At 39.1% G+C, this 24,933-nt stretch overlaps 1 protein-coding gene across 11 annotated transcripts in view; it reads left to right on the forward strand.

Annotated features, from left to right (window-relative positions):
- Nucleotides 1-24,933, forward strand: part of ZBTB20 (zinc finger and BTB domain containing 20) — an 807,544-nt gene that overhangs the window by 736,470 nt on the left and 46,141 nt on the right. For 6 of the 11 annotated variants that reach the window (XM_030802021.1, XM_030802020.1, XM_030802022.1 and 3 more), the window contains one exon: nucleotides 20,185-20,285. Coding sequence is in view for 3 of the 11 variants with exons in the window: in XM_030802016.1 (XP_030657876.1) it covers nucleotides 21,190-21,242 (53 nt within the window). In the remaining 8 variants the exon portion in view is untranslated. Of the gene's footprint in view, nucleotides 1-20,184; nucleotides 20,286-21,161; nucleotides 21,243-24,933 lie in introns of those variants that run through there. The other 5 variants (XM_030802016.1, XM_030802017.1, XM_030802015.1 and 2 more) reach the window with 4 other exon arrangements.

The raw sequence follows: 24,933 nt of genomic DNA on the forward strand, positions 1-24,933 counted from the left end.
CAGCTTTGTGATGTGTGAAGGCGAGGACCTTAATTGGGTTAACAGAGCACACCAGGAACGGACGGCGGACGAGCGCTGCTCTCCCACTAGGCAGTTCTCTGCTCCAGGCAGTGTGAGAGAATCAGAGACCAGCTAGAGTGGAGCTCCTTCTCCCGGGGATTTTTAACTCTGAGGCTTTGTCTTCTTTTAGTGTATTACTAACCAATGAAAGTAATTTTTAAAAGAAAAGGTATAGAAATATGCTTTGTTTTTAAACTGCAAAAAATTGGGGGTGGAGGTGGAATGTGCTGGCAGTTTGTTCTATAGCATTGATTTGTGACCAACAAAGGAAATGTCTACTTGTGAGACACAAATCAATGCAACCAGACTGCGAAAGTGCAAACAGAGATGTGAGAAAATTATTCAATCGTTAGTCTTCTATGGAATTTAAAAACATTGAACCTTTTGATTGTTCCAATACAAAAAAAAAATCACTACAAGAAAGGAAAGGAGGGTATGAGGACTTGTTCTAATTTCGTCAAAGGTTTTCTCTCGTGATTGTGGAAAGGTCCGGCAAAGCTATAAGATTCCTAAAACGTTAGCAATGTTGTGAATGATTTTCAGAACTCATTAACCATGTCCTCAGATGCTGTCGATAGCAAAGTTGTGGAAAACTGGTAGAAGACAAGTTTATGCCTGAACTTCTGCTTTAGTCTGCAGTAACCTTGGCTGCTGTAAAACTGAAGTTTCTTGCAAACTCTCTGTATCCAGAAATAATCCATAACAAGCAAACTCAGTGCTTACATAGTATTTTTTATCATATAAGCGTGCTACAAAAATTAACAAATAGCTTACATGGGTAAACACGTAACTCTAGAAAGCTAAAGATGTTTATTTTGTAAAATTTCATCAGTTCAAATAAACTGGGAGACAGACGACTAGAATGAGCTGAAAACGTGATCATGGAATATTTCCATGTAGTTTGAACTGAGATTTCTACGTTTTAACAAGTAGAGTTTCTTCAGCACTAACTTCAAAATAAATAAGAATTTTCAGTAACTTATCAGATGTGTGCATGTTAAAGTAATTAAAGATGTTTCCCCCCCCCATATAGGTTACATTTGGTTTCCCCCATCCTTCCTCCCAACAGTTTTAAGGTTATTAGTTTGCTTAGAAATCCTATTTTCAGAGACAATAAAATGGTAAATTTCAATACAATCCCTATCCTATCACAGATTGTGAATTATTCTGACTTCTCCTTTTGGAGAAAAGGAAAAAAGATGATCAGATGTTACTTCTCTGAACACTGAAAATTAATGGAAATAGCTTCACAGTTTTTAATGTTTTCCCAGTGTCTAGTCAGGCCAGAGTTCCCATTAGCAGTCCAGGGAAATTTTCTAACTTCACTGTATATTTTTGCCTCCATCACTATGATGAAGTCAGTTACCAAGACTCTCTCACCTTATCCTAAAAATGTGCTATTTCTTTACTTCCCAATTGTCATTGTGTTAGTTACATTGCCAGAGGAAATCAAGGGAATGAAATATAATGGATCAGAGACCTATCAAGTAAAGTAATCAAGAATGGATTTCTGGACAACCCCGTTTAAAATAAGAACCCTTGCAATAAAAGTGCATAAATGTCTCACTCTGTGTTACACAACAATACCTCAAAATCCAATTTCTGGTAGTTCAGATCTCTGAGTTACAACCCTGAGCAAAGAAGTGACTGAAGACCTTCAAGTGTCCAAATGAGTTTCCCCCAAATCTCCTACCAAACCCTGCATTCAAGCAGTATAGTCTCTATAGCTCTTATTTATTTGATTTTCTAATCCAAAGCACATTAGAAAATACATTTAGCAGAGAGGATTTAGAGGAGATGGGTCTGAAAAACTGGGACAGTGATGCCAGTCAGCTATGGCAGTGGATAGTGGGCTATAGCTCAGTCTGTGGCCGTTAGGCTGAGCCAAGGGACGAGGCCAGTTCTCACCACAAGTAAGAAAAGTGTATTACTGAAAAACAGGAACAATGAATAGTCACAAGGATGACCCTGTATCACAGAAAAAAATTAAATTACATCAACATACTGTGTTTAAGAAAACAAAGATATGTAAAAGTTTTCTATGAAAAACATGTTTAGAATATATTTTATTGCTTAAAAAGGCAAGTTTATGTCATTAAAAAACATTTTAAAATATATGGAACATTTTATTCCTCAATATAGCTTGCTTTTTTTTATATCCTTTTTCAATTTGAAAAAATACAGGGATTGTTTTGTAGTAGTGACTCTAAAAACCTGTCTAGCCAAAACTACTCAGTACGAACACCTTAGAAGGAAGGATGTTTATTCTTGAATATTTCAAGTCCAGGTCTCTTAAAATAAAGATGTTCTTTTTCATTGATCTTAGTTATATAATGTATGTTGTCATCTTCAGTAAGGCACAGTTGCTCATATTTAGCTGGTTTACTTTGTAATGCGTCATTATAAGTGACCAAAAACACGGTACAGGAAGTTGTTTGTGTGTTTTTTCATTGCTTATGCAACTTCCAAGCAGAAAATGTTCTTGAGACCAGATGGTAAAGAACAGTCAATTGCAAGTTCTATTCTCCAGATGTATTGATGTTTCATGTCTTCCTGAAGCCAGTTCAAATACACTTGTAAATTCAAGTCTTAATTTTAGTAACCCTTTCACTTCTGCTAGATCCTATTTCAAATGATAAAGAAATAGGCTAGAATATTTAATAACAGGATCTCTGAAGCCTGCTGTACTATAGAGTGGCAATGCCATGGTCATATAATTCAGTCGGATAAAAGTTCATTACATGTGCTTTTGGACATATTTGGTCACTGTGCTACAATGACAGCTAAGTGTTTACAGTACCAAACGTCTTTTCAACTTTATCCTTTCCAAAAGTGCACTTTGTTAAGACAATTTTAAAAAATAACATTTACCCAGTGTTTCTACTTGGCATGTAGGGTTTTTTTTTTTAATCTGCTCAGCAATTTGGAAGTTTGCTTGGAACACAGATGAGTTAAGATAAAAAGCTGTTTTTTTAAAAAAATGCCTCTAGTAAGTAAAAATGAAGATACTATATCTGAATGAATGTGAAAAGTTGTCCCTTTGTATATTTTTAAAGCTTCCTAAACTATCCCCAGTTCTCAGCCAAATGCAGCCTACCCAGATTGTCTTTAGGAAAGTAGCAATTCACAGAGATTTGCAGTTAGCCATGTATCAAACTACACTCTCTTTAGTCCCTGCTTACAGCTCCACCATTTTAGAATATGGTGAGATATGCCAGAGCCCTACCATCTGTTTAATGGGCTAATTATGTTTACCACATGCCTACTTCACAGGAATACCATGAGTGAGGTTGCCAAACATCATACAAATATATATGTTTGTATATATTGATATATAAATATACACGTAAATAAAATTGTATACATATATAAAAGCATTCAGCATTTCTGAGTTTCATTCCATCTTTTACTCTCAAGATGTATCATGGCCCGTCCCTTAAACCCAGCCAGGTGTTGTCAGAGTTTGTGAGGCTGTTGATGATAGGACCGTCAGACTGAGAGGGATCCTCTGACTGAGAGATTTGGAGGAAGTGAAACTCAAATTGTATACACATTCCTATGTCTTTGCCTATTTAGCTATGCCCCATGTTCTCTCTACTAAAATGTAGACATTTTAGCTTCATAATTAATACAATTATACTTTACGATACTGTATGTTGCTATATCCAATGACTAAACTTCTTTTGAGAAACAGAGGATCTCTTCTCCTTTATGGAAAAAAAAAAAAAAAAGTCAGACTGTTTTAACACAATTCCTCCTGTACATGGCTACAACTTTTCTCTTACATACCACAGCTTCTATATTAGGCTTGTTCTTTAAGCCAGGATTTTTTTTCCTCCTATGAGGACACTGCAACCCTTGACAGTCTTTTCTCTGGTATTCTCTGAGTGCTTCCTAGATACGTGGTCTCAGTGACTCCAGTTATCACAAGGACTAATTGTCACTTGCTATCCATGAAAATTATCGCTGGGTCAAACTAAGTTGGGTCAAACTAAGCTGCTTCTTGGAAATGGCGCTTATGCTAGTTGTGAGTTGTGTCCACAGGGAATTCTGAGCAGTAAAGGGAGGCAAACTGAGGGCATTCTAGGTGAAGGGAATTAAACCAGCAGAGAATCAGGGCACAGATGGAAAAGAGCGAGTCATGGGTAACCAGAGTGCCTAGTCAGGATATGATATAAGCTCCGGGTATTGGGTTTGCTGTGTAGCTCCTTTGTTTATGTAAAGCTGGCTCGGCAGGCTCTGGGCCTTCTTGGCTTTGAGGATGCACTGACCTGAGAGCTATGGGGAAAAATAGCCACGTCTGTACACCAGACTATAAAGCAAATATGTAGCATTCTCTTTGAAAACGAAAGACAATAACATATGAAACTATCGTTGATATAAGATTTTATTTAGTCTTTTCTAAGATACCAGGATATTTTTAAAACCCGTTTTCTTCCCCTCGGCATTAGGATGTTTTCTTATACTGCTTCAACTGAAGTAAATTATTCAGACAGAGCTGTTTTGTTTTATTTGTTTGTTTTTGTTTTTGAATCTTTATGCTTACCAGGGACTTCATAAACAAGTTGGAAGAGAAAAAAATAGCCAGGACATAAATATAGAAATAACCCAATCACATAAGCTTTCATGAGCATGGGTGAGGGCCTTGTGGGAAGGATGAAGAAAAATCTTTATTAGTACCAGAATGATCGTGATTACCTTAGGCATAAGTCTGATTTGAGAAGAGACATTGATATACAAAGAAAGGAAGGATTATTCCCCTATGATTTGTCCATGTGTACAAGGAAAAATAGCTTCAGTATTTACTATTTGACTTCTTGAGTCCAGAAACCTAATACTCACTGCAAACTGCATAGGCACGGAGCAGGAGAAAGCAAGTATTTACCAAAACAAGAGGAAAGAGGAATTACTCTTTCATCTCTTCTTACTTTAGAATCATCAAATGTTATTACTGGAAAGAATCTTAAAAACCATCTAATCTAACACTCCCACATTATATATGAGAAAAATGAGACTCGAGAGAAGTTTCACGACTTGCCCAAGGTCACACAACAGATTACAAACATAGCTGGAGACCCACATATGATAGACAGGTGCCCTTAATTTCTTCAGTTTCTCCATAATCATTTTAGAGAATTATTTGACTTATCCCACCAATGTTGCTTTGTATATCTTGATTATCATCTGGCTTCTCAATTTTTTTGAAGTGAAGTTTACTTTATAATAACTGCCAGATTCTATAGCTGATTCTAAAAATTAAAATGTGTTGTACAAATATGGAGAAGCTCACTAGATCAACATGTATGCCTCCTTACTTTTTATGAATCCTATAATACCTATAAATGTAGCCTGATCATATTAGATTCTTGAAGTTTCTAGAGTTCCAGATATTTGTTGGAGCATATAAATAGGTGAGAGCAGATTTACTCATTTACCCACTCTAAGTCCCTGAGACATTCCTAAACTGCTGTACCTTTGTAAGTCACTTATTCCCACTGCCATCGATATCACCAGTTCCAATTATTACCAGTATGGCCCATTACTACAGACTGATTTCTTATTAGGTTCAAAACCAGCTGTACTTGCCGTTTTACTGATATTTTGTTCAGTGTTAGAGGAGAAAGAACATGGTGAGAGTTTGGCATAGCCCAGCTCCCTTCTGTGAAGAAAGAGTCCATCACTGACAATAGACATTCAACAAGTGGTTATTTAAAGAGGTCGAAAAAAACATCCACCATTTCTCTATTTCAAAAAAAATCAATCATTTGAAAATATTAACTACAAGCTTCTGATGTAATGTTGTGTGGTTTGTTGTGCCACATATGGTTATGATGATCTACATGTCAGCTACAATCCAGAAATACTCTCATTGTTACAATGCAAAATAATATAATCATCCACTTCTACATTTTAAATGTGTCTGGCCCACCAAGTCCTTGCTTAGGTGCCAGACACGCCACTGTGAAGGAACTGTCTGAAATAGTACCCTGAAATTTCAGGTATTTGTAATCATCTCCCAGATGCATAGAATAAGCCTGGGTTTTGAGGCAAAGAGAAGAGGCAAACCTCCTGCTCTTCCAGAAGTCACAACCATTCAGCAATATATTCACAGTAGCTAGGGGGAAAAGACTTTGTGAAGAAAACTGTTGTGTCTCATGGCTGTTTTTATTAAAACGTTTAGTCCACCAGCTTTCCAACTCTAAGAACAATTTAATTCACAAAGCACATGAAATAAGCAGAAGAATCTAGTCCCAACAGCCATGTTCCACCTCTGTGATCCTTTTCGTGAGTTAGGGTGATTTAGTCGTCAAGATCCCTGCTGTTCTGTGTTTGGATATTTGTGAGGAAAACCTAGAATTCATCCCCTTGAGAAGCCATGTCCATATGGCATGCAGCAAAGACCATTAGAGAACAGTAATAGGAGTTTTGTTATCAAATCGAGCCAGATTTGCAGATGGGAATAATGAGAAATTAGTATTTTTCCTTCCTCTTCCTCTCTCTTTTCCTTTTTAGTCTTTTTCTTTCTCCTGTTTGCTTCTTCAATTCAATACTCCTTTGTTTATGGATTTGGAGCATACTCCAAAAGCAGATAAGCCAAGCAAATCCTGTTTGGAGGGAGAATAGCCATTTTGACATATAACCATCTCATCACTCCTTTTTATATGCCTAAATTGAAGGGCATGTAGAATAGCCAGGTGCTGGTCCTCAAAGTGGGTGTGCCCTAAGACATTCTTTGGTTTGAACTAGTCTAGTCCACTGTTTCATGTTGCTGAACAATCAAAACAGAAAAGAAAGTTTTTCTTCTCTGGTTCTAGACCAAATGACTGGCAGGATGTAATTGCCATCTGTAATTTTCTGTGAAGTCCTTCCCCAGTCCAATTTACATGATATGTACAGCTACTTCGCTCTGAGAATGCACACTCAAAAAATACAGGCTTTAAGTGATTTTTCCTAGGATGGGCAAGGCAAAGCAGTGAGGAAATGGATGTATATATATTATACATTTATATTATTTTTCCCCATAAACTTTTAAACTTACTATCCAGCATTTGTATTTTTTCTCAAACAAATTGGTAGTTTAAAGAAAAACCTATCCTTGTGATTTTTCAAAAGTCATTTTTCAGCCTCTCCTATTATTTTTTTTATTTCAATAGCCACCTTAATGGGTAGCTGAGTGGGGATCAAGTATAAAAAGACCTCATCATGTATTACAAGCCAGAGAGTGTACTCATGGGAAAAATGTAAGTCCTCAGATGGAAAGTCATCTCCGTCAAAGAAAGTGGCTCGGGCAACAGTGCCTGACATTACATAGTCTGCATGGTGGAACACTGCAGCCATGTTTTCAGTTGCTTTTCACTCTCTGGAATTTTATGCAATGATCGCAGCCAAGAACCTTTGGAATATCACTCTCTGGTCAAACAAAAAAGAGAGGAGAAAAAAAAATCCTTTGAAAATTGAAGCTAGTTGGTGCAAGCCAGCAGACAATCCAGTGAAGTTTTCACCCCACTCTGTTTTGTGGGTTTGGGGGTTGTATGCAATATAAGAGTGTTAGAGAAGGTGTCTGTCTGGTATGGTTTGGGATACTTTGCTGTTTCAAACACTTTAAAGAAGAATTCTTGTTTTCTACAGTTTATTAAACTAGCTCAGTTAAATATATTGGTTATCAGATCCCGTGATGCATGATTATTCAATATACTTTAAAATACAAAAAATTCAACTGTGCTGTCCCTTTCTCCTTCTGTCTCCTCCCTGTCTGTCTCACTCTGCTGTGAAGCATTGGGAGTAGTGTGTGTGTGTGTGTGTGTGTGTGTCTGGGAGGTAGACAGATTCCCTACCTGGAAATGGCTTGCTATTATTAGACGTTCAGTTACCAGGGGTTATGTAAGACAATTGAAGCTCTGTTTTTTAACAGAGACATGATTCATGCTGCTTGTAGTAACAGTAACCACCTCCAAACGAGACAGAAACCAGACACAGACAAAGGCTGGAGAAATCAATGCCGACTCGGTACAGCCATTCTCCTGATACCCTCTGCCTTTCAATCAGAGCACTTAGGTTATCAGGAGAGGAGGCTCCTGCTAATTCTGGATCTTTTTTGTCTCTTGGGGCTGCCAGGTGAAATCATGTGGGCTGGAGCTGTGTACAGGTGAAAATGGGTCCTCAGGAGCAGTGACGTCTGATCTCCTTCCCTAGGTAGGGTCCCCCAGTGTTTCAGACACACCTGGAGGAACAGTGATTGTCACCTGTGCTGTGGCTCAGAATTCACTGTGGCTTCTACTCAGAAAGGTTGGAACTTGAGCATTTGGCTCACCCACTCAAGTAACTTTCCTCAAGTGATTCTCTGCAGCGTGCTGGGAGAGGAGAGGATGGAGTGGGATTTGAGCTGCTGCCAGTGCTTTATTATAGCTTCTCCTAAAACCTGAATGGAAGTGGACTGGCTGTCAGTTCCCACACACATTCGGGACCCTTTCCTAAATCTTCCAGACGACACTGATTCAGTACTCCACACTATACAAAGCACTTCCACATGGATCAGCTTATTTTAGCCTCACAACTTTATAAGATAGGCAAAGCATACATTATTGTCAATACCATTTTACAAGAGAGATTTTACAGCTTACAAGTATTATGTCATTCATTGATTCCTTGCTCATGACTTTATAAGTGAGAACAATAAGACTCACAAAAGTTAGTGACTTGACCATGGTCACACGGCTAGTTCTTACCAGATCCAGGAAGACAAGGCAGATCTTCTGATTCTCCATCTAGTGCTCTGCCCCAGATTTGCTACAAAGCTTGTTGGCAACCATGGCATTTTTGGGGAAAAAAAGCATTTTCTGCTGAAAACCTTGGTTTTAGATTAAGTTCTACTACTCATTAGCTAGGCCGCTTAAACTGCCCTTTCCTTCCCCTTCACCCCATCCACCTCAGTCTCCTCATCTGTGCAACTCATGATAGGGAGAACTCATTTTTAGAGTGTTCATGAGAGTACCACGTAATCTTTAACATGTCTAAGTCAATATATATAAAGCATTGCCAATAGTATCTCCCTGCCCCCACCAAGAGTGAAATCCAGCAAAGAGATCCAGAGATCTCAGGCTTCACCCAGAACATAAAAGTAAACTATTTATTTTTACTACAAAAAGAAGAAACTCAGATACTTTATTGCAGAAACTGCCCATGGCTCTCAGAAAACAGCAGTCTTGCCCCAGTGGCCCGTTACACACCCAATAGGCAGGCCACCCTTCATTTTCACTCTCAAATGTGTAAATTGCCCAGAAAGACAATTCTTAAGTATTGACATGACAGGAAAACATCTAGGCCATTTAGCTTTACCCACCCAATAATCTCTTGCAATAAAAATTCCAATTTAAAAAATACTTATTATTGATTACTACTAATAACCAACACTCTGATACACTGTTATGAATTTCAACTGAAGACTGACACAGAATTTTCTATTTATGAAATTTTACCATTATCCTTCTATTTCACATGTTACATAATACAATCTATACCTATTTTAAGGTAAACACAAGTAAACATTCTTATTTATAAAATAGCTTTTTATTAAATTTTTTGTTTGCATACCACTTTATATCCAGGAAGGTAGCAAAATACTCCACAGGTTATACTCTAATAAAATGCATTTTCTCTTCTGCTAAAATATGAAAGTCATTTGTTCCTGCAGTTTTAAGAAAGAAAGCTATACTTTTTTCTCTCACATAATAAAACTCCCTGACTAAGCATCAAGAGACCAAACTTCTAGTTCTAGGCCCACTAAAAATTCACTATTAGGGAACATGCTAAGTCCCAACTTCAGATAACATCTAATCTGAAAAACTCAGAGCCCCTTAACATCTAGTTATTACACACTAGCCTGAGACAACCTGCTCTGCGCTGTTGTATGTTGTGTCAATAAAAGAGCTTTATGGGAAAGATGGAATTCATTGTTTGGGGTTTTATGTTGTGCCAGTCGTTGCCAAGCTGCCTTGAATTCACCAATGTAATGTGTCTCCAGACTGATTCAAAGAGATAGAATTTGGAATGTGACTAGAAGGCAGTAGCAGATTCTGTAAATAGTTGCTACACATTCTGTATACCAGGCACAATAGTACACAGTGGAACCTTAGACAATACTTACCCTGACTTCCTTAAGTAGGAAAATATCCTTATTCTTTTCATCAAGTTACCATGATTTACTGATTATGAATGGTAATTTTACCATTGGTATGTTCCAGTGATTCCTTTGATTCCTTTCATGGATCACTTGATGTTCCTAGATTATTTTAATCTTATCGCCATTTGGTGTTAACTAATGCAAATTTTTTTTTTTTTTTTTTTTTTGAGACGGAGTCTTTCCCTGTCCCCCAGGCTGGAGTGCAGTGGCGTGATCTTGGCTCACTGCAAGCTCCGCCTCCTGGGTTCACGCCATTCTCCTGCCTCAGCCTCCCGAGTAGCTGGGACTACAGGCGCCCGCCAACACGCCCAGCTAATTTTTTGTATTTTTTTTTTTAGTAGAGACGGGGTTTCACCATGTTAGCCAGGATGGTCTCGATCTCCTGACCTTGTGATCCGCCCCCCTCGGCCTCCCAAAGTGCTGGGATTACACTTGAGCCACCACGCCCGGCCGCAAATTCTTACTTTCACCTAAGAACGGAGCTGCCTTTGCTCTTCTATATCTAGCCTTTATCCAAATCCTTAGACACACATGGTATCATTTGCAGGGCAATGGCAGTGATGGCAGATAGTGTTTCTTCCCAATATTGTGATGGAACATTTCACCTGGGGTGTTAGCATCTTAAACTATCCCAATAGCTACAGAAATTGGGTTTTAAACCATCATGTCTTAATGCCATCCATTTCTGTTTATGTTAACCGATGACATGGTTATAACATCCTACTGTGCTCAAAAGGCTACACTATATGCTGGTGTCTCTGTAGTGTATAAAACAAGGTTCCTACCCAAGAGGATTTACACCCTCGCTAATAATATAGCAAACAGGCAGTAAAACATAACCATTTATTGAAGTACTTAAAAAGTGGCAGAAAACATTATGGGCTGAGGCAGTCTTCACAAGGGAAAATTTCACAAAGGATACATTTTTATATATGGACCCTGAAGGAGAAGAAAGTCCTGTATAATTTTTGAAAGGTGATAAAGGTATTCCAAGCAGCCAAACTGGTATATACAGTAGCTCAGAGATAGAAATGTGCTTAGTCTTTCTGACACCCTATAAGTTAACTAGTTTAGACCATGTGGAGTATTGATGGAAAGGAAATCTGAGAGGACTCATTTGATAGGGAGTCAGTGAATTTCCGAGCCCAGGCTTAAGAGTTTGGAACCAGGGGAAATCCCTTAAAGCATCTTTTCCCTAAGCATATTCTGAGGTTAAATAAGTATTCCATTAAAAAGGGGGATGGGGGAGTCTGTAATCCCGTAAGCCTGGACAAAGATTAGGCTTCCAGCACTGTTAATATCCTGTGTACACTTGCAAGTTTGAAAATAGAATATACAGTTTTCAGTGTTTCCTAAACTTACTTGACCAAGGAACTTTTTTTGAGATGCATCTTGAAGTTCCAGTATGAAACACACTTTAAGATACACCATGTGAAAAGATTTTTGAAGGGCAGGAGTTGAATGCAGGACAAAAAAAAAAAGATATGTTGTGATGATTAATCTAGTACTATTAGGAATGGATATGCTATCAGCTGCAGAGAAAGTATCCCTGATGAAACCAAAGGAAGACAAAGAGAAGTAGAGAGAATAACCTTCAAGATATGAAGGGAACATGGGAAAAGATATATCCTGAGGAAATAAAATAATGAAATTCAGAGATATTAGAGGAGATGAGAGCTAATAAGCTTACCACACTGCGTGGTGTAGATCCTTTTATTAAAGTAGGATGCTAGCTCATCAACTGAAAAAGAGAATGGAGAATGGGACTTCATAAAAGTAGAACAAACTAAGAAAAACTGCCATAGGTTGTAGCTGGAAACAGTGGGCAGGAGCATAGGTCCAGGTAGCATGCATGTGTAGCCTTTTGTTCTGAGAGTGGGAGCAAATGGAGAATGGTGATATGGATTCACGGTTGATGAATGTAAAAGGAGGCACTGCACATAGAAAGTTAGAAAAGAAAGGAAATCTGCATGGTTATTGAGGACAGTGTTGAAATGGTTGATCATGGGGCAAGATCAAACTGGACAAATACATCTGGTAAGGCCAGCTGGGGCCTACTAACGAACCAGCTGAAAACAATAGGTTCCTTGGGCTTCTGGGAAAGTGAGTTCAATAGCTGGGTGTGCAACATTTGACAGCAAATGTGAGGCCTCAAAAGAATAATTTAGAAGGAGTATGAGAGCTAAGAAAAGGGGTGGTAAAGTCTGTTGAAAAGACGTGTTAATGAGTTTTTGGATTAAATTATTAATACAGGGAGGGAAAACATAAATCAAGTGTAGAAGGTTTAGAGAAATTTCAAGAAACATTCAAGCAGACATGAGAGGGCCATGAAGAAGAATCTAGACTAAGCCAGTGGTGGGGACCACAAATGAAGAGGAGTGGAATGAAGGCAGATCAGTGGTTTGGTGATTGTGAGCCCAGTGTAGGTTAAGCTCTAGAACATGTGGTTAGAACCTGGCCCTTAATTCTGCTTTGCTACCCTCTGCCTTCATGACTGATGGCCAATAACTGTACCTTTCCTGAGTATCAGTTTCACCTCCTTCGTCTATAAAATGGGAATATAATCCCCAACTTCAAAGAGTAATTGTAAGAAAATAAAGTTATCTGTGAAAAGGCTCAATGCCTGCCACACAGTAAGCATTTAGTCAATAATAGCCAAAGTTACTATTGAAGTGATGGGAGCAGGAAGAGGGAAATGATGTTCACTTTGGGAACAGTGACAGAGTGTGTTATCTGGAGTAATGCCACTGTGATGTTTCTCTGTACCTTTTTTCCATTTACCACAAACTATAATGGTTAATTCAGAACACATACTCACTGCAAGAGGTAAGGTATAGGAAACTCTGATAATACCAAATAAAATGCTGTGTCATAAATCATGCTCATGTTAGAATTCTCATTACAGAGTTTAAAACGATCTTATTAACATGACCTGTGGCAGGCTTTCTGGACAAGAAGTTTCCAGTATCCAGTGACGTAATAGAGGGGTTCCCATCACCAGGCCAGATTCATTAAAACCAGAAATTCATGATTGTGTGTGTGTGTGTGTGTGTGTGTGTACGTGTACTCTGATCCAAAAGATCTATTTTAAACAAGAATCAACTGTATCTGATAATGCTAAGGCTCATGGCATGGGATGTGCAACTTATATTAACAGAGTTTATGAACTATCAAAGAGGAATCAAGAGTTCTCTATGGAGAAAATTAACACAGATTTAATGTGACAAACAGTGGGATTGTGATTCCACCTTGTGTTGGCAGGGCCATCCCAGGGGTCTTCAAGCCATCAGAGGTGTTTCTTATGGACATGGGTGTTAACTAGTGGTTAATTAAGGCACTAAAACCTAAAAAGTAAAATAGTTATCACAGCATCAGTAAGCTGACGATGGTGTTCCTGATTAGTTTGTCTGGCCGTGATGTCTTTGGTGCCTTATTCATTAAATGGTTTTCTCACCAGTTTCCAGAGAGGTGGGACTGGTGATGTAGACTTGGGAATTTGTTTCAGGTAATTAGTTAAAAAGTTAAAAGTCAAATAGACTTCCTTAACATGTTTAATGGTTTAACAGGTTGATGAGCTACTTAATTCCCACATCTTCCTTCTCAGGGGACTATTAGAGTTTTAAGGGACCTTAAAAATCATAAAACCAACCTCCTCTTTTTACAGATAGAAAAGCTGAGCCACCTAGAGGTTAAATGTCTCATCTGAGGTCATCAGCTAGTCCTGATTTTCTTTCTCTTTTCTTATCTTACACTTTATAACTCTTTCTTTTTTTTTCTAACATTGTATTCCCCACAATGACCTCTCTGCTAATTATTTCTTAGATGTATCCTTTTTATGAAATTTGCTGTGCCTCAAATTATGATAGTGGGCCTTTGCCAATTAGTAACCCGTCCCCACTAATTCACCACTACATTTGGGGCAAAGAAACGAGGGAAGTGGAACAATTTTAAATTTACTATGATCTTTGAGACAGCTTTATCTTCACCTGGGAATTGCTGTTAGACAATTAAGGTTAGTAAAGCTCATTGAATTTCTCAGAGGGAAGGTGTTATTTGAATTATTACCAGATAATTATTGTTAAAAATAACAATAATGTAAAAAAATAGGAACTTTACATGTTAGAGACATTATCATTTTGAATTTCCAGAGAGAGGGGAAAATCCTTGGGGATCTAAAAACAATTTTTTGACAGTGTGCTCTATGCTAAGAACTCCTTGAATTGTGTGTAATGCCTGATGACCTGACAAACTGGCCTAGAATCAGAAGCCAGTCAGCTGGCTGTGTGAACCGTTAGCCAAGTTATTTGGCTTGAACTGCTCCTTCAGAAACAACCCTAGTAGAAAGGAGAGTGTCAGAAGTAAGACCTGTGGTCCCAGACCAGTAGCATCAGCATCACCTGGGAGCTTGTCAGAAATGCAGGATCACAAGCTCCACCCCAGACATGCTGAATCAGAAGTCCTGGGTGATTCGTTTGTTGATTAGAGTTTGAGAAGACTGATAGAAGACATTCTCATCTGCAATTAGAAAGGAGGAGGGAAGGGACTATACTTATTGATAGTTTCTGAAATAGTTCCTTCTCCTGGAGTCTGTGCTCCCAGATCTTTCCAGTGGCTCTGAACCATCATGGAAATAAGCATCTTCCTTGTGCTGTGATCACAGTGGGAACTAGAAATGTGTCCCGTGTCCGTGCTGCGTTGGAACAGTTGTTATATAGTGAAAAGAGTACAGATTTAGACTCAGAGAGATCTCGGTTTGGATTCTGGCCTCACTATCCAGTAGCTTTCTAAACTTCGACCTGTTACATAAGCCCATTAAGTCTCACTCTTCCTTATCTGTAAAATGGGTATACTAAAACTTACACCATGGCATTGCTATGAGGGTTAAACAAGAACATACTCATTTATAAAAATGCCTGGTGCATTCCCTGATAAAATTTAGACATCCAATAAATGCTAGCTGTTATTGTTACTATTACCTTTCTTGTAAACTTTAATCATGAACTCCCCGTCTATAATTTTAGAATGATTTGGTGTGATTTCCTAGGAATGGGACAGGCCATACTCAAAGTAGACATCAGCAGAAAGTTCCTTACAGTGATATGTGGCAGTGTATTTCATAACAGCCCTGCTCTCTAAGGGCTTCCAAGACAGATCTGCAGAAACGCCAACAATGAAACGGGCTGAAGAGAAGTGACCTACTGTCTGTTCGCCTCTGACACCATCAAGAAACTTGCCAGCTGGGTTCCAAGAGCAGATTCTTTATTACAGTGATGATGTAAGAAGCAGAGACAACAGCTGGATTTTCAGGTTCTAGGGAGAATTTGTGGCATCAGCAGCCCCTCAAAATTATCTTTTGACTTAAAAACCGAGTACACTGGATATGAAAGTCATTAACAGAGAATAAATGTGAGACCCCATGAAGTCATTCTCACCGGATCTTTTTTAGAGTGTAACCACCCTTTAAGCAATAAAACATGACACACCATGCAGTGGTTCTGATTAATAGACGCTCAGGTGTGTACTAAGGCAAAAGGGGAAAGAAGATGGAGCTAGGTGACAATTTGCCAAAAAAGAAAGTAAGATTATAGCAGCAGGATGTGGGACTGAGAAAGAAGGATTTAATTAAAGGACAGACATATTATGGTTGTATTAATTATAAAATGCACAATTTAAATCAAATGTTAGATATATTTAAAATGTACATTTATATAATTACACAAAGGATTTGTAAATTTGCCAGATAATTTTTCACTGCAATGTACTATTGATGAGTGATTTCCTTTATGATTTTAATGTAGTTGCCAGGGGGCAAAAGGAGAAGGAAGTTCTATCTGGTGAAGTGTCGATAATCTGTCCAGCTTTATGACAGGTTAGAAAGAACAATGAAGATCGCTTGAGCCCATTTTACTGTTTGTGTGGCTGCTGGGGTGATGCTATTTAATGGATGTCTCAATGCATAGCATGGCTCCACCATACTGGCCAAAAAGAGTTTGATTAATACTACCTACCAAGGTTTTCCTCTGGTGAGCAACAGTGAGTCAAGCGCTCACCTGGGAGATGCAGATGAAGTCTTGTAATATTGGAGCTAACATCTAAGAGCTGAGCTTTTCTGGCCAAGTAATAATTACTGAGATTCCCTGGAAAAGTCTGTTTTCCTCACCTAGGTAAACACTATTATCCCCACAGCATGTTTTGTTGGACTTTTCATCTTTGGGTGAGAGAAAATGATTCTGTTTGAGGATAAGGATAGAGAAGGGAAACAACTAATGTTTCCTCTACTGCAAGAGAAGAACAAGGCAAGAAAATTTGAACAGACTCAGAGGCAATTGTCTATGCATTTCTACAAGTAAATTAGTAATATAAGGAAAGAAAAACAAGTAAACATTTAAACAAACCTAGAGAATGAGTACTAGGCTAAGCTAGGTGGAAAAAGAAGTGCTAATGTGGCATAATAGCAGATTGCCAATAGTTTGTTTCTATAAAGTAATGAATTTAACCATGGAATTACTGCATGTTTTCACCAAGAACTCCAGCTGAACACACAGCTTTTCCAAAGCATGAGAAATTTCTTTATTCTTATTTTCAGCCTGAGTTTATCACCCCAGTGGTATTTTTAACATTTTATTTGTTTTTAATTTTTGTGGGTACTTAGTAGGTGTATATATTTCTGGGGTACATGAGATGTTTTGACATAGGCACGCCATGTGAAATAATCACACCATGGAAAATGGGGTATATATCCTCTTAAGCATGTATCTTTTGTGTTACAAACAATCCAATTACCCTCTTTTGGTTATTTTAAAATGTACGATTAAGTTATTATTGACTATAGTCACTCTGTTGTGCTATCAGATAGTAGGTCGTATTCATTCTTTCTATTTTTTGTACCCATCTGCACCTCCTCCCCAGTGGTGCTGACAGTATTGTCATAATTATTTCTGCTGGTAATGTTAGAAAAGTTTGCTTCCTTGTTTTTTAAATCCACCCTCATTTTTTAGACAACATTTAACTATAAAAGATATTTATTAGTTCAGTTTGTTGAAGCAAATAAATGAAGCAAGTTTGTTATATTTTGGAACACAATATATTTTTGCAGGTTACACACCCCAACCTCACTCTCTCTGGTCTTGTCATTATTGATGATCTGTTGGGCCTATTGGTGCCAAGTAAGCGCTGATAAATATTAGTCTGTGGCCTTTTATGTCTGTTATCCTTGCCCAGCCACTAACAAGGATGTGACCTTGAGCAAGTCAGTTCCCTTAATCTCTTCGTCTGAAAAATGAGGGGGTTGAAGTAGATGAGCTTTTAGGTCTTTTCAATTTAGTCCCCATTTCTATGACTCAAGGCAAGAGTTTTTATTCTTTTTAAATTCAGTTCAGCAGATTATCAGCCTAGTGCAAACTTAACGTGCAAGAATTCATGGCCCACTATAGGGTACTCAGATTGAAAATTGTCTCAGCTTTCAAAGGGCTTATGAAGAGGGAAGACAAATTACACAAATAACCATTCGAATTGGTAGAATATGCAAAGGGAGTAGTACAGAACGTGCTCATAATATTTAAGAAGGGCACTCTCCTTTGTGAAATGCTTCACGAATGAGGTGGCATTTCGATGGCACTTGAAGAAGCTACATGTAGACATTGAAAGAAGGGAAGAAATACCATGAACATGGCGGGAAAGAGTAGGACTTTGCTGGAGTGTAGAATGGGGTGTAGAGATAAGAGTGAGAAACTAGATTGGGCTACATTGTAGCAGCTTTGAATACCAAACTGATAAGTTTGAATTTAATCCAATAAGCAAGGAGGACTGTAAGCAAAGAAGTGATATGTTTAGAAGGGCACTTTAGAAAAATTAATGTAATGTTTGTGTGAAGGATGGACAAGAGGTAAAGAAAAACTGGAAAAGTGAAACCAGTCAGGAGCCTTTCATAGATGTCTTCACGGTAGGTAGCAAAGGGAGAAATAGGGGTTGGTATAGAAAACAGGTATTGATTCAGGAATCACAATCAGAGTAAAATCTACAGGATTTGGTAGCTAATTGGATATAGGAAGAAAAAAAAAGGAAGAATTAAAGATGACTCCCCAGCTGTAGGCCCACGTAACTGGATGAAGAGAATACCAATGGCAGGAAATGGGACGTCTAGAGAAGGAACAGATTTTAAAGGAAAGACAATTAATTAAGTTCTAAACTTTCTGAATTAGAAAAGCCTGTGTAGTATTTGATGGCGATGTGAACTACTCAAAGTTAGAGACCCTGTTTTATTCATCCAGGTGCCTCATAGATGCTATATAAACACTGAATGAATGGACAAAGGAACAAGTGAACCAATAACCAGCTGTTACTTAGAATGTGGGTGTGCAGCTCTGTAGAAAAGCTAGAACTAAAGGTAGCAATGTGGATGCTCTCCATGGAGAAGTGATTGTTGAGGTCAGGGAGGACTGGAGTAGACAAAGCCTGAGGAGAGGATCTAGAGGAATGTCTACATTTAGAGAACAGAAGAAAGAAAATAAGCCAGTGAAGAAGGCAGAATAGCAGACTGAGGTATAGGGGAAAAAACAGGGTAATTCAGTGCCGTCAGGGTTAGAGCCTATGGAAGAAAATGGAGCCTTTGCAGTGAAGGACAGAGGGAATGCTCAGAACATGCCCAGATCAATGGGTGTCACTAGAATATGTTAAGAACTAAGCAATAAAGAGAGAGAGAGAGAGACTGAAATGGAATCAAGAGTATCAGAAATGTGGTAAAAGTACACAATGGAGCAGTATTCAGCCTTCAAAAAGAAGGAAATCTTGTCATTTGCAAGAACACGGACGAATCTAGAGGTCATCCATAATATATGGGGAAAAAATATGCTTTTTTTGTACTAGAAAAGCCAGGCATAGAAAAACAAATACCACATGACCTCACTTATATGGGGAATCTATAAAAGCTTAATTTATAGAAGCAAAAATTAGAATGGTGGCTGCCAGAGGCTGAGGAGACATCAGTCAAAGGACACAAAATTTCAGTTAGACAGGAGGAATAACTCCAGAGATGTACTGTACATCCTCATGACTATCATTAATAAGAATGTAGTATATATTGAAAATTACTGAGAGTAGGTTTTAAGTGTTCTCACCGTGAAAAAGTGAAAAATACGTGAGGTAATTCTTTTTTTTTTTTTTTTTTTGAAATGGACTCTTGCTCTGTTGCCAGGCTGGAGTGCAGTGGTGCAATCTCGGCTCACTGCAACCTCTGCCTCCCGGGTTCAAGCGATTCCCCTGCCTCAGCATCCTAAGTAGCTGGGACTACAGGCATGCGCCATCACGCCTGGCTAATTTTTTGTGTTTTAGTAGAGACGGGGTTTCACTGTGTTGGCCGGGATGGTCTCGATCTCCTGACCTAGTGATCCTCCCACCTCGGCCTCCCAAAGTGCTGGGATTACAGGCCTGAGCCAGCACACCCAGCCAGTAATGCATATTTTAACTAGTCTGATTTAGCCATTCCACAATGTATACATGTATCAAAACATCATGTTTTATACCATAAATATACACAATTTTTATGTGTGAATAAAAAATAAATAAATATAATAAATGAAAAAAAAGGATACTAGAAGAATCAACTGTGGCAAGGTTGAAGGACACTGTTTCTACTTCCTTCCCCCATTTTCACCCACAACTCAGCTTCTAAGTCAGAACCACAAAATCAGCTCCGCCCGCACTGACAGGGTACTGTTGATGTCCCAGGCTGCACAGGCAGTTAGGTGAAAGCACAGAAAATGGAGCCTGGACAACATCCTCTCCATTCTCCCTTCCCTACCTCGCCATTCTCTGGTGCAAAGATGTAGAACCAACCAAACAACCTCTCACTCAAGTCCCAAAGTTCTTTCCTATCAAAATAAATAATTGCCATCACCATCACCTGTTCATTTAACAACCTTATTTTTGTTTTTTGTCTGATCTAGATGCAGCCGCTCTCTGTTCCCTGCCCCAATGAACATCTGCACTAGGCCCAAGCCTTGGAGTAATTTACCTGAAGAGTGACGCCATTTATTTTGAAACTACTGTGAGTATATTATGTCTCCAATAAAAGGCTTCTTAGTTCATTTTGTTTAATACACACACACACACACACACAGAGAGAGAGAGAGAGAAAATTGTGAAAGCAGGCAAAATTTTAGATGGCTTCATTTCTTGGATCAGCAGGGTAACCAGACTCAGTCCTGAGGTGCCCACAGCGGTTCTCAACTTCCCGGCTGCAATGCACGCCATGTGCAGTATCATTCCCCACTGGCCAGATGGCTGTGCCGAGCTGTATCTGAGCACACCTTGCAGGGACTGATACTGTTCTATTTGGTCATCTGTGCCTCTGCCTATGGTGGTGGCAGCTCCTTCTAATCTGTTTGCTTCTCATCATCCTTCTGTGCCACTGTTGAATCTCACGGTAGCTTGTCATTTCTTGCCACCCTGGTCAAATCTGTGACCAGCAGCTTTGCTTGGTTTTATTTACCTGTTGTCTGAGCTGCAACCCATGCTGTTGTCTCCTTGCTGCCCTTCCCTTGGAGCTCTGGGCTCCTTCCACCACATCTCTAAGCCACTGTATCCAGCTCACCTCTGCTCTCTGGATGTATGGGTCTGGGTAGTTGATTTAGTTCCCGCCATGCAAGGCATTTATGTAGGAGAAGTACAGACCTTGCAAGGAAAGGTACAGAAATAATTTGGGGTAGGAGATATGATACCTATGGGAAAATACTGATGAAAGATTGATATCAAGTATTCATTAATCATTGCTAAAATAACAGATGAATGTATGCCATTTTCCAATAGAAAAGCCAGTCATTTGAATTATTTAGAAGTTCTGCATGCAAAATAACTTAATTACACCTTTTAAAACAATAACTAGTTGTTATATTCACAAGTTTTCCTATATGTTATGAGGCAGGTAATGGAATGGTGTTTTACAGACTTCTATGTTACTGGAAAACGCTAAACCTGGGAGACTAACATCCCTCTTAGGCTTCAGGTAGGATATTTACATTCATATTTCTATGTCTTTAGCTATTCTGGTATAAATCGAACCCAAAGGGATGAAGCTAGAGTTTTGTTTTATTTTGTGCTGCTTTTTTACCTTTAATGCTTCCAGTCAACTGAATCATAATTGATGGGGGCTGATGTGTAGGTGACAGACAGGCCTGCCTTTCCCATAGGGGAATGTGTTCTATAGTACTAATAGGACTGAGGTACTGGGGACTAAAGACAGGACAGAAGATCAAACATAGTTTCTTCAGTCCACACCCACACAAGGAACTTACTTGTATATACCTTCATTCATCCTTAAGTTCAAGTGCAAGGAATACCCGAGAAATTCCCACATCTGGATAGTTTTCTGGGTTTTTCTTCATCACAGAGTAACTATGCTGACACAGATAACACAGCCTTATGTGTTACCTGCATCTATGATGCAGATGGGTTTCAAAGTTTCTATATCCTTTAAGAAGGAAAAGAGTTCTTATCACTCTTAGCTTCCTGTGCTACAGAGAACCCAGATCCAGACCTAGAAATCAGGACCTGATGTTGCCTACAAATTACAGAGAAGTCCACAAGTGAGCATGTATTTCTGTCGTAGGAAGTATTTCATCTGTGCAGAATGCCGGTGCCTGCTTTTACTTCTCATGGGCCCTAGAGAATGGACAGATTGGGTTATAATCTTTGCAATCTTTGCTATTCAGAAACTTGGTTTTCTAATGCATAAAAGAGAAATAATAATAAAACAGAAACTTGCTAGGTGCAAAAATCAATAAAGAGGATAAAAAATTAAAATGTGAACCATTTGTGGAAGTATATCTCTCCTGGTGGGTTGACAATGCTTTGGGCCTAGTCACAAGGCATGGAAGTGGGTTGGGGAGGCACATATTAAATTTTAATACCTACCCACCCCCCATACCACCTGCACAATAATGCTCAGTGGCCCTGCCTACTTAACCAGATTATTGTGATAATTCAATGAGATGATATGTACATAAAGTCTGTCATGGCAGAGGTGAGTACATTTACTCAGTCATTTAAAATTTGCTGAGCATTTACTATGTACCAGACACTGTTCTAGGAACTAGGGATATGGCAGCAAGCAAAACAAACAAAAATCCCTGCTCGGCTGAGCTTACATTCTCTTTTCTTGCTCTGTGAATGGCAATTCGACATAATAGGTACATGGAAGCTAAGAGAGAACTTATTTTATTTTGTTCTGTCCTTCCTTCCAGAAAGTATAATTGCAAGTATAAGAGAGAACACATATGTTGATTAGTCTTGCCACTGCATTCTACTCCCAAAAAAACCCCAGAACCATTCTTTGCCCTGTTTTGTGACCCAGAAGACTGGCCTTCTGGACTACATTACCCAGGCTCTCTTGCCCTTGGGCTTCCCTTTGAATTTGGCCAAAAACATCAGCAGGAGATGTGAAAGTGGGAAAAGAGAGAGGTCAGGGAATGTGTTAGTTCAGCCCTCCTTCCCAAATCCAATTCTGACTGGACTCAGAATTCATCACCATTTTACTTGCCCCTTCACTTTAAATGGTTTAAAGCTTTCCACTACTGCTGGTACCTGGCAGTCTCTACTATTGCTAGTACCTTGTGCTATCTCCCTTGAGGTCCCTTAACCTCATCTGCAGCTCCAAATACAGTTTTTTCATTAATCCCTCTTTAGCCAAAAACTTTGCATGTGCCATCTATTTTTGCCAGGATCCTGACTGATACAGTTGAGGAAATTATACTGAAAAAAAAATTATAAATCAGCCCTGCCAAGGTTAAAAAAAATAAGATTGAGAAAATAAAATGTGTTTAATCACTAAAATATCTTAAATTGATGTGAGGACATCAGACCAGGTAGAGAAATGATAAATTGTAAGAAAACACGATAAGCCAGAGTCCCATAGGTTGGTCTCAATGAATAGACCATAGTGTCCAGGCTTGCTGGGCTTCTATAGGCTTAGTGCAGCTTGCTCAACCCTTAGCTTCAAGGAGCTCATGGTGTAGTGTAGCCACAGCAATGACAAACCTGTGAGCAGAAAGGAGATGTCAGGAGGTATACAGCAAGGTCAAAGTGTTGAGGAAGAGACTGCTGGTCCTAACATTGTTTCTGCCTTTGCTACAATAACAATCCATTTGCCCCTCCCCAAAATCTAGATATCTAAACAGATTACTGGAATGAAGGGACATGTCTTCTTTTTCTTTTCTTTTTTTTTTTTTTTTTTTCTTGCTCCAGGCTGGAGTGCAGTGGCGCCATCTCGGCTCACTGCAACCTCTGCACTCCTGGGTTCAAGCAATTCTCCTGCCTCAGCCTCCTGAGTAGCTAGGACTACAGGCATGCACCACCATGCCCAGCTAATTTTTGAATTTTTGGTAGAGACAGGGTTTCACCATGTTGGCCAGGATTGTCTTGATCACTTGACCTCGTGATCCGCCTGCCTTGACTTCCCAAAGTGCTGGAATTACAGGCGTGAGGTACCACCCCTGGCCCGGAAATGTCTTCTTAAAGCTAACATGATGAAAGTCACAGAACTAACAATCCCTATGAGAGGAACTACCATTATTGAGCCCTTACCATGTGCCAGCACAAGGCAAATCACTTTACATGGCTTATCGTTTGTTCCTCACAATAACCCTAAGTGGTAGGTATTATTATTCCCATTTTACAGATGAGGAAAATGAGGCTCAGAGATGCAGAGTAGTCTACCTAGGGCATACAGCTAATAGGTAGTGGAGCGCAGTTCCGCTACCACCCTTATTGGGGTGGTTTGTTACCACCTACCCTTTCTCTCCTGCCCAGATACTAAGCCTATTTATTGTATTGTTGGGGAAAAGAGTAGAGAAATGGTTACAACTCCAGTAAGATTGGGGGAGGCATCACTGGTCTAAATTATCATGAGCCAATAGGAGGTTCCAACTAATTTTTTCCTATCTGGTAAGTAACAGGCACATTACTTATCAGATAGGAAAAGACCAAGCTGATAAGTAAAAGGCACATTAACATGCAAGAGAGGGTGGGAGCCCAGTGAAGAGAGAAAATTGGGATAGGGTGAAAGAAGAGAGCACTCTCAACACCCTGGAGACTGCTAAGAGCTCACACAGATAAAATATTTATTTTTCCATATGTTGCAGAAAGCATTGCCATCACTGTATGTGTGCAATATGTGCAAAAGAGTGTGAAATATATACATCAAATGCCGCCGATCTGGTTAATTTCCATGCATTTAACATGCTTAATACCTACCATATCATCAATATGTTTTAATGCATATTTCTTTCCACATACAATATGGTCTAGTTAGGAAAGAGCCAACATCCTCCACAGCCTTACTCACTGCTATGTTTCAGCCTAAAACTTCTTGCTGGGGCCAGCACAATGAGAGTTAAAAACCAGAAGGCTCTGCTGGCTAACTCGGCCGCGAGTCTCCTTAAAACACACTCCCAATTCTTGAAGCAGCCTTTTCTCATAACAGAAATGTTTGCAGTGAGGAGATGAAAATGTTTTTGTGCTCCTTGGACAATTGAGAGATGTTCAGTCAGAATGTCAGAACTGACCGTTGAAAGGCGGGTGCCTGCGGCCACGCTTTTTTGCTTTTTTTTTCTTCTTCTTCTTTTTTTGAATGCAGAGCTCCACCAGTGTGGCGGGAGGAAGTGCACAATGATTGGTCTGTTTCTCTGTGGAAGTGTTCA

This window comes from Nomascus leucogenys, chromosome 21 (assembly GCF_006542625.1).
Source record: "Nomascus leucogenys isolate Asia chromosome 21, Asia_NLE_v1, whole genome shotgun sequence".
Classification (NCBI taxonomy): Eukaryota; Metazoa; Chordata; class Mammalia; order Primates; family Hylobatidae; genus Nomascus; species Nomascus leucogenys.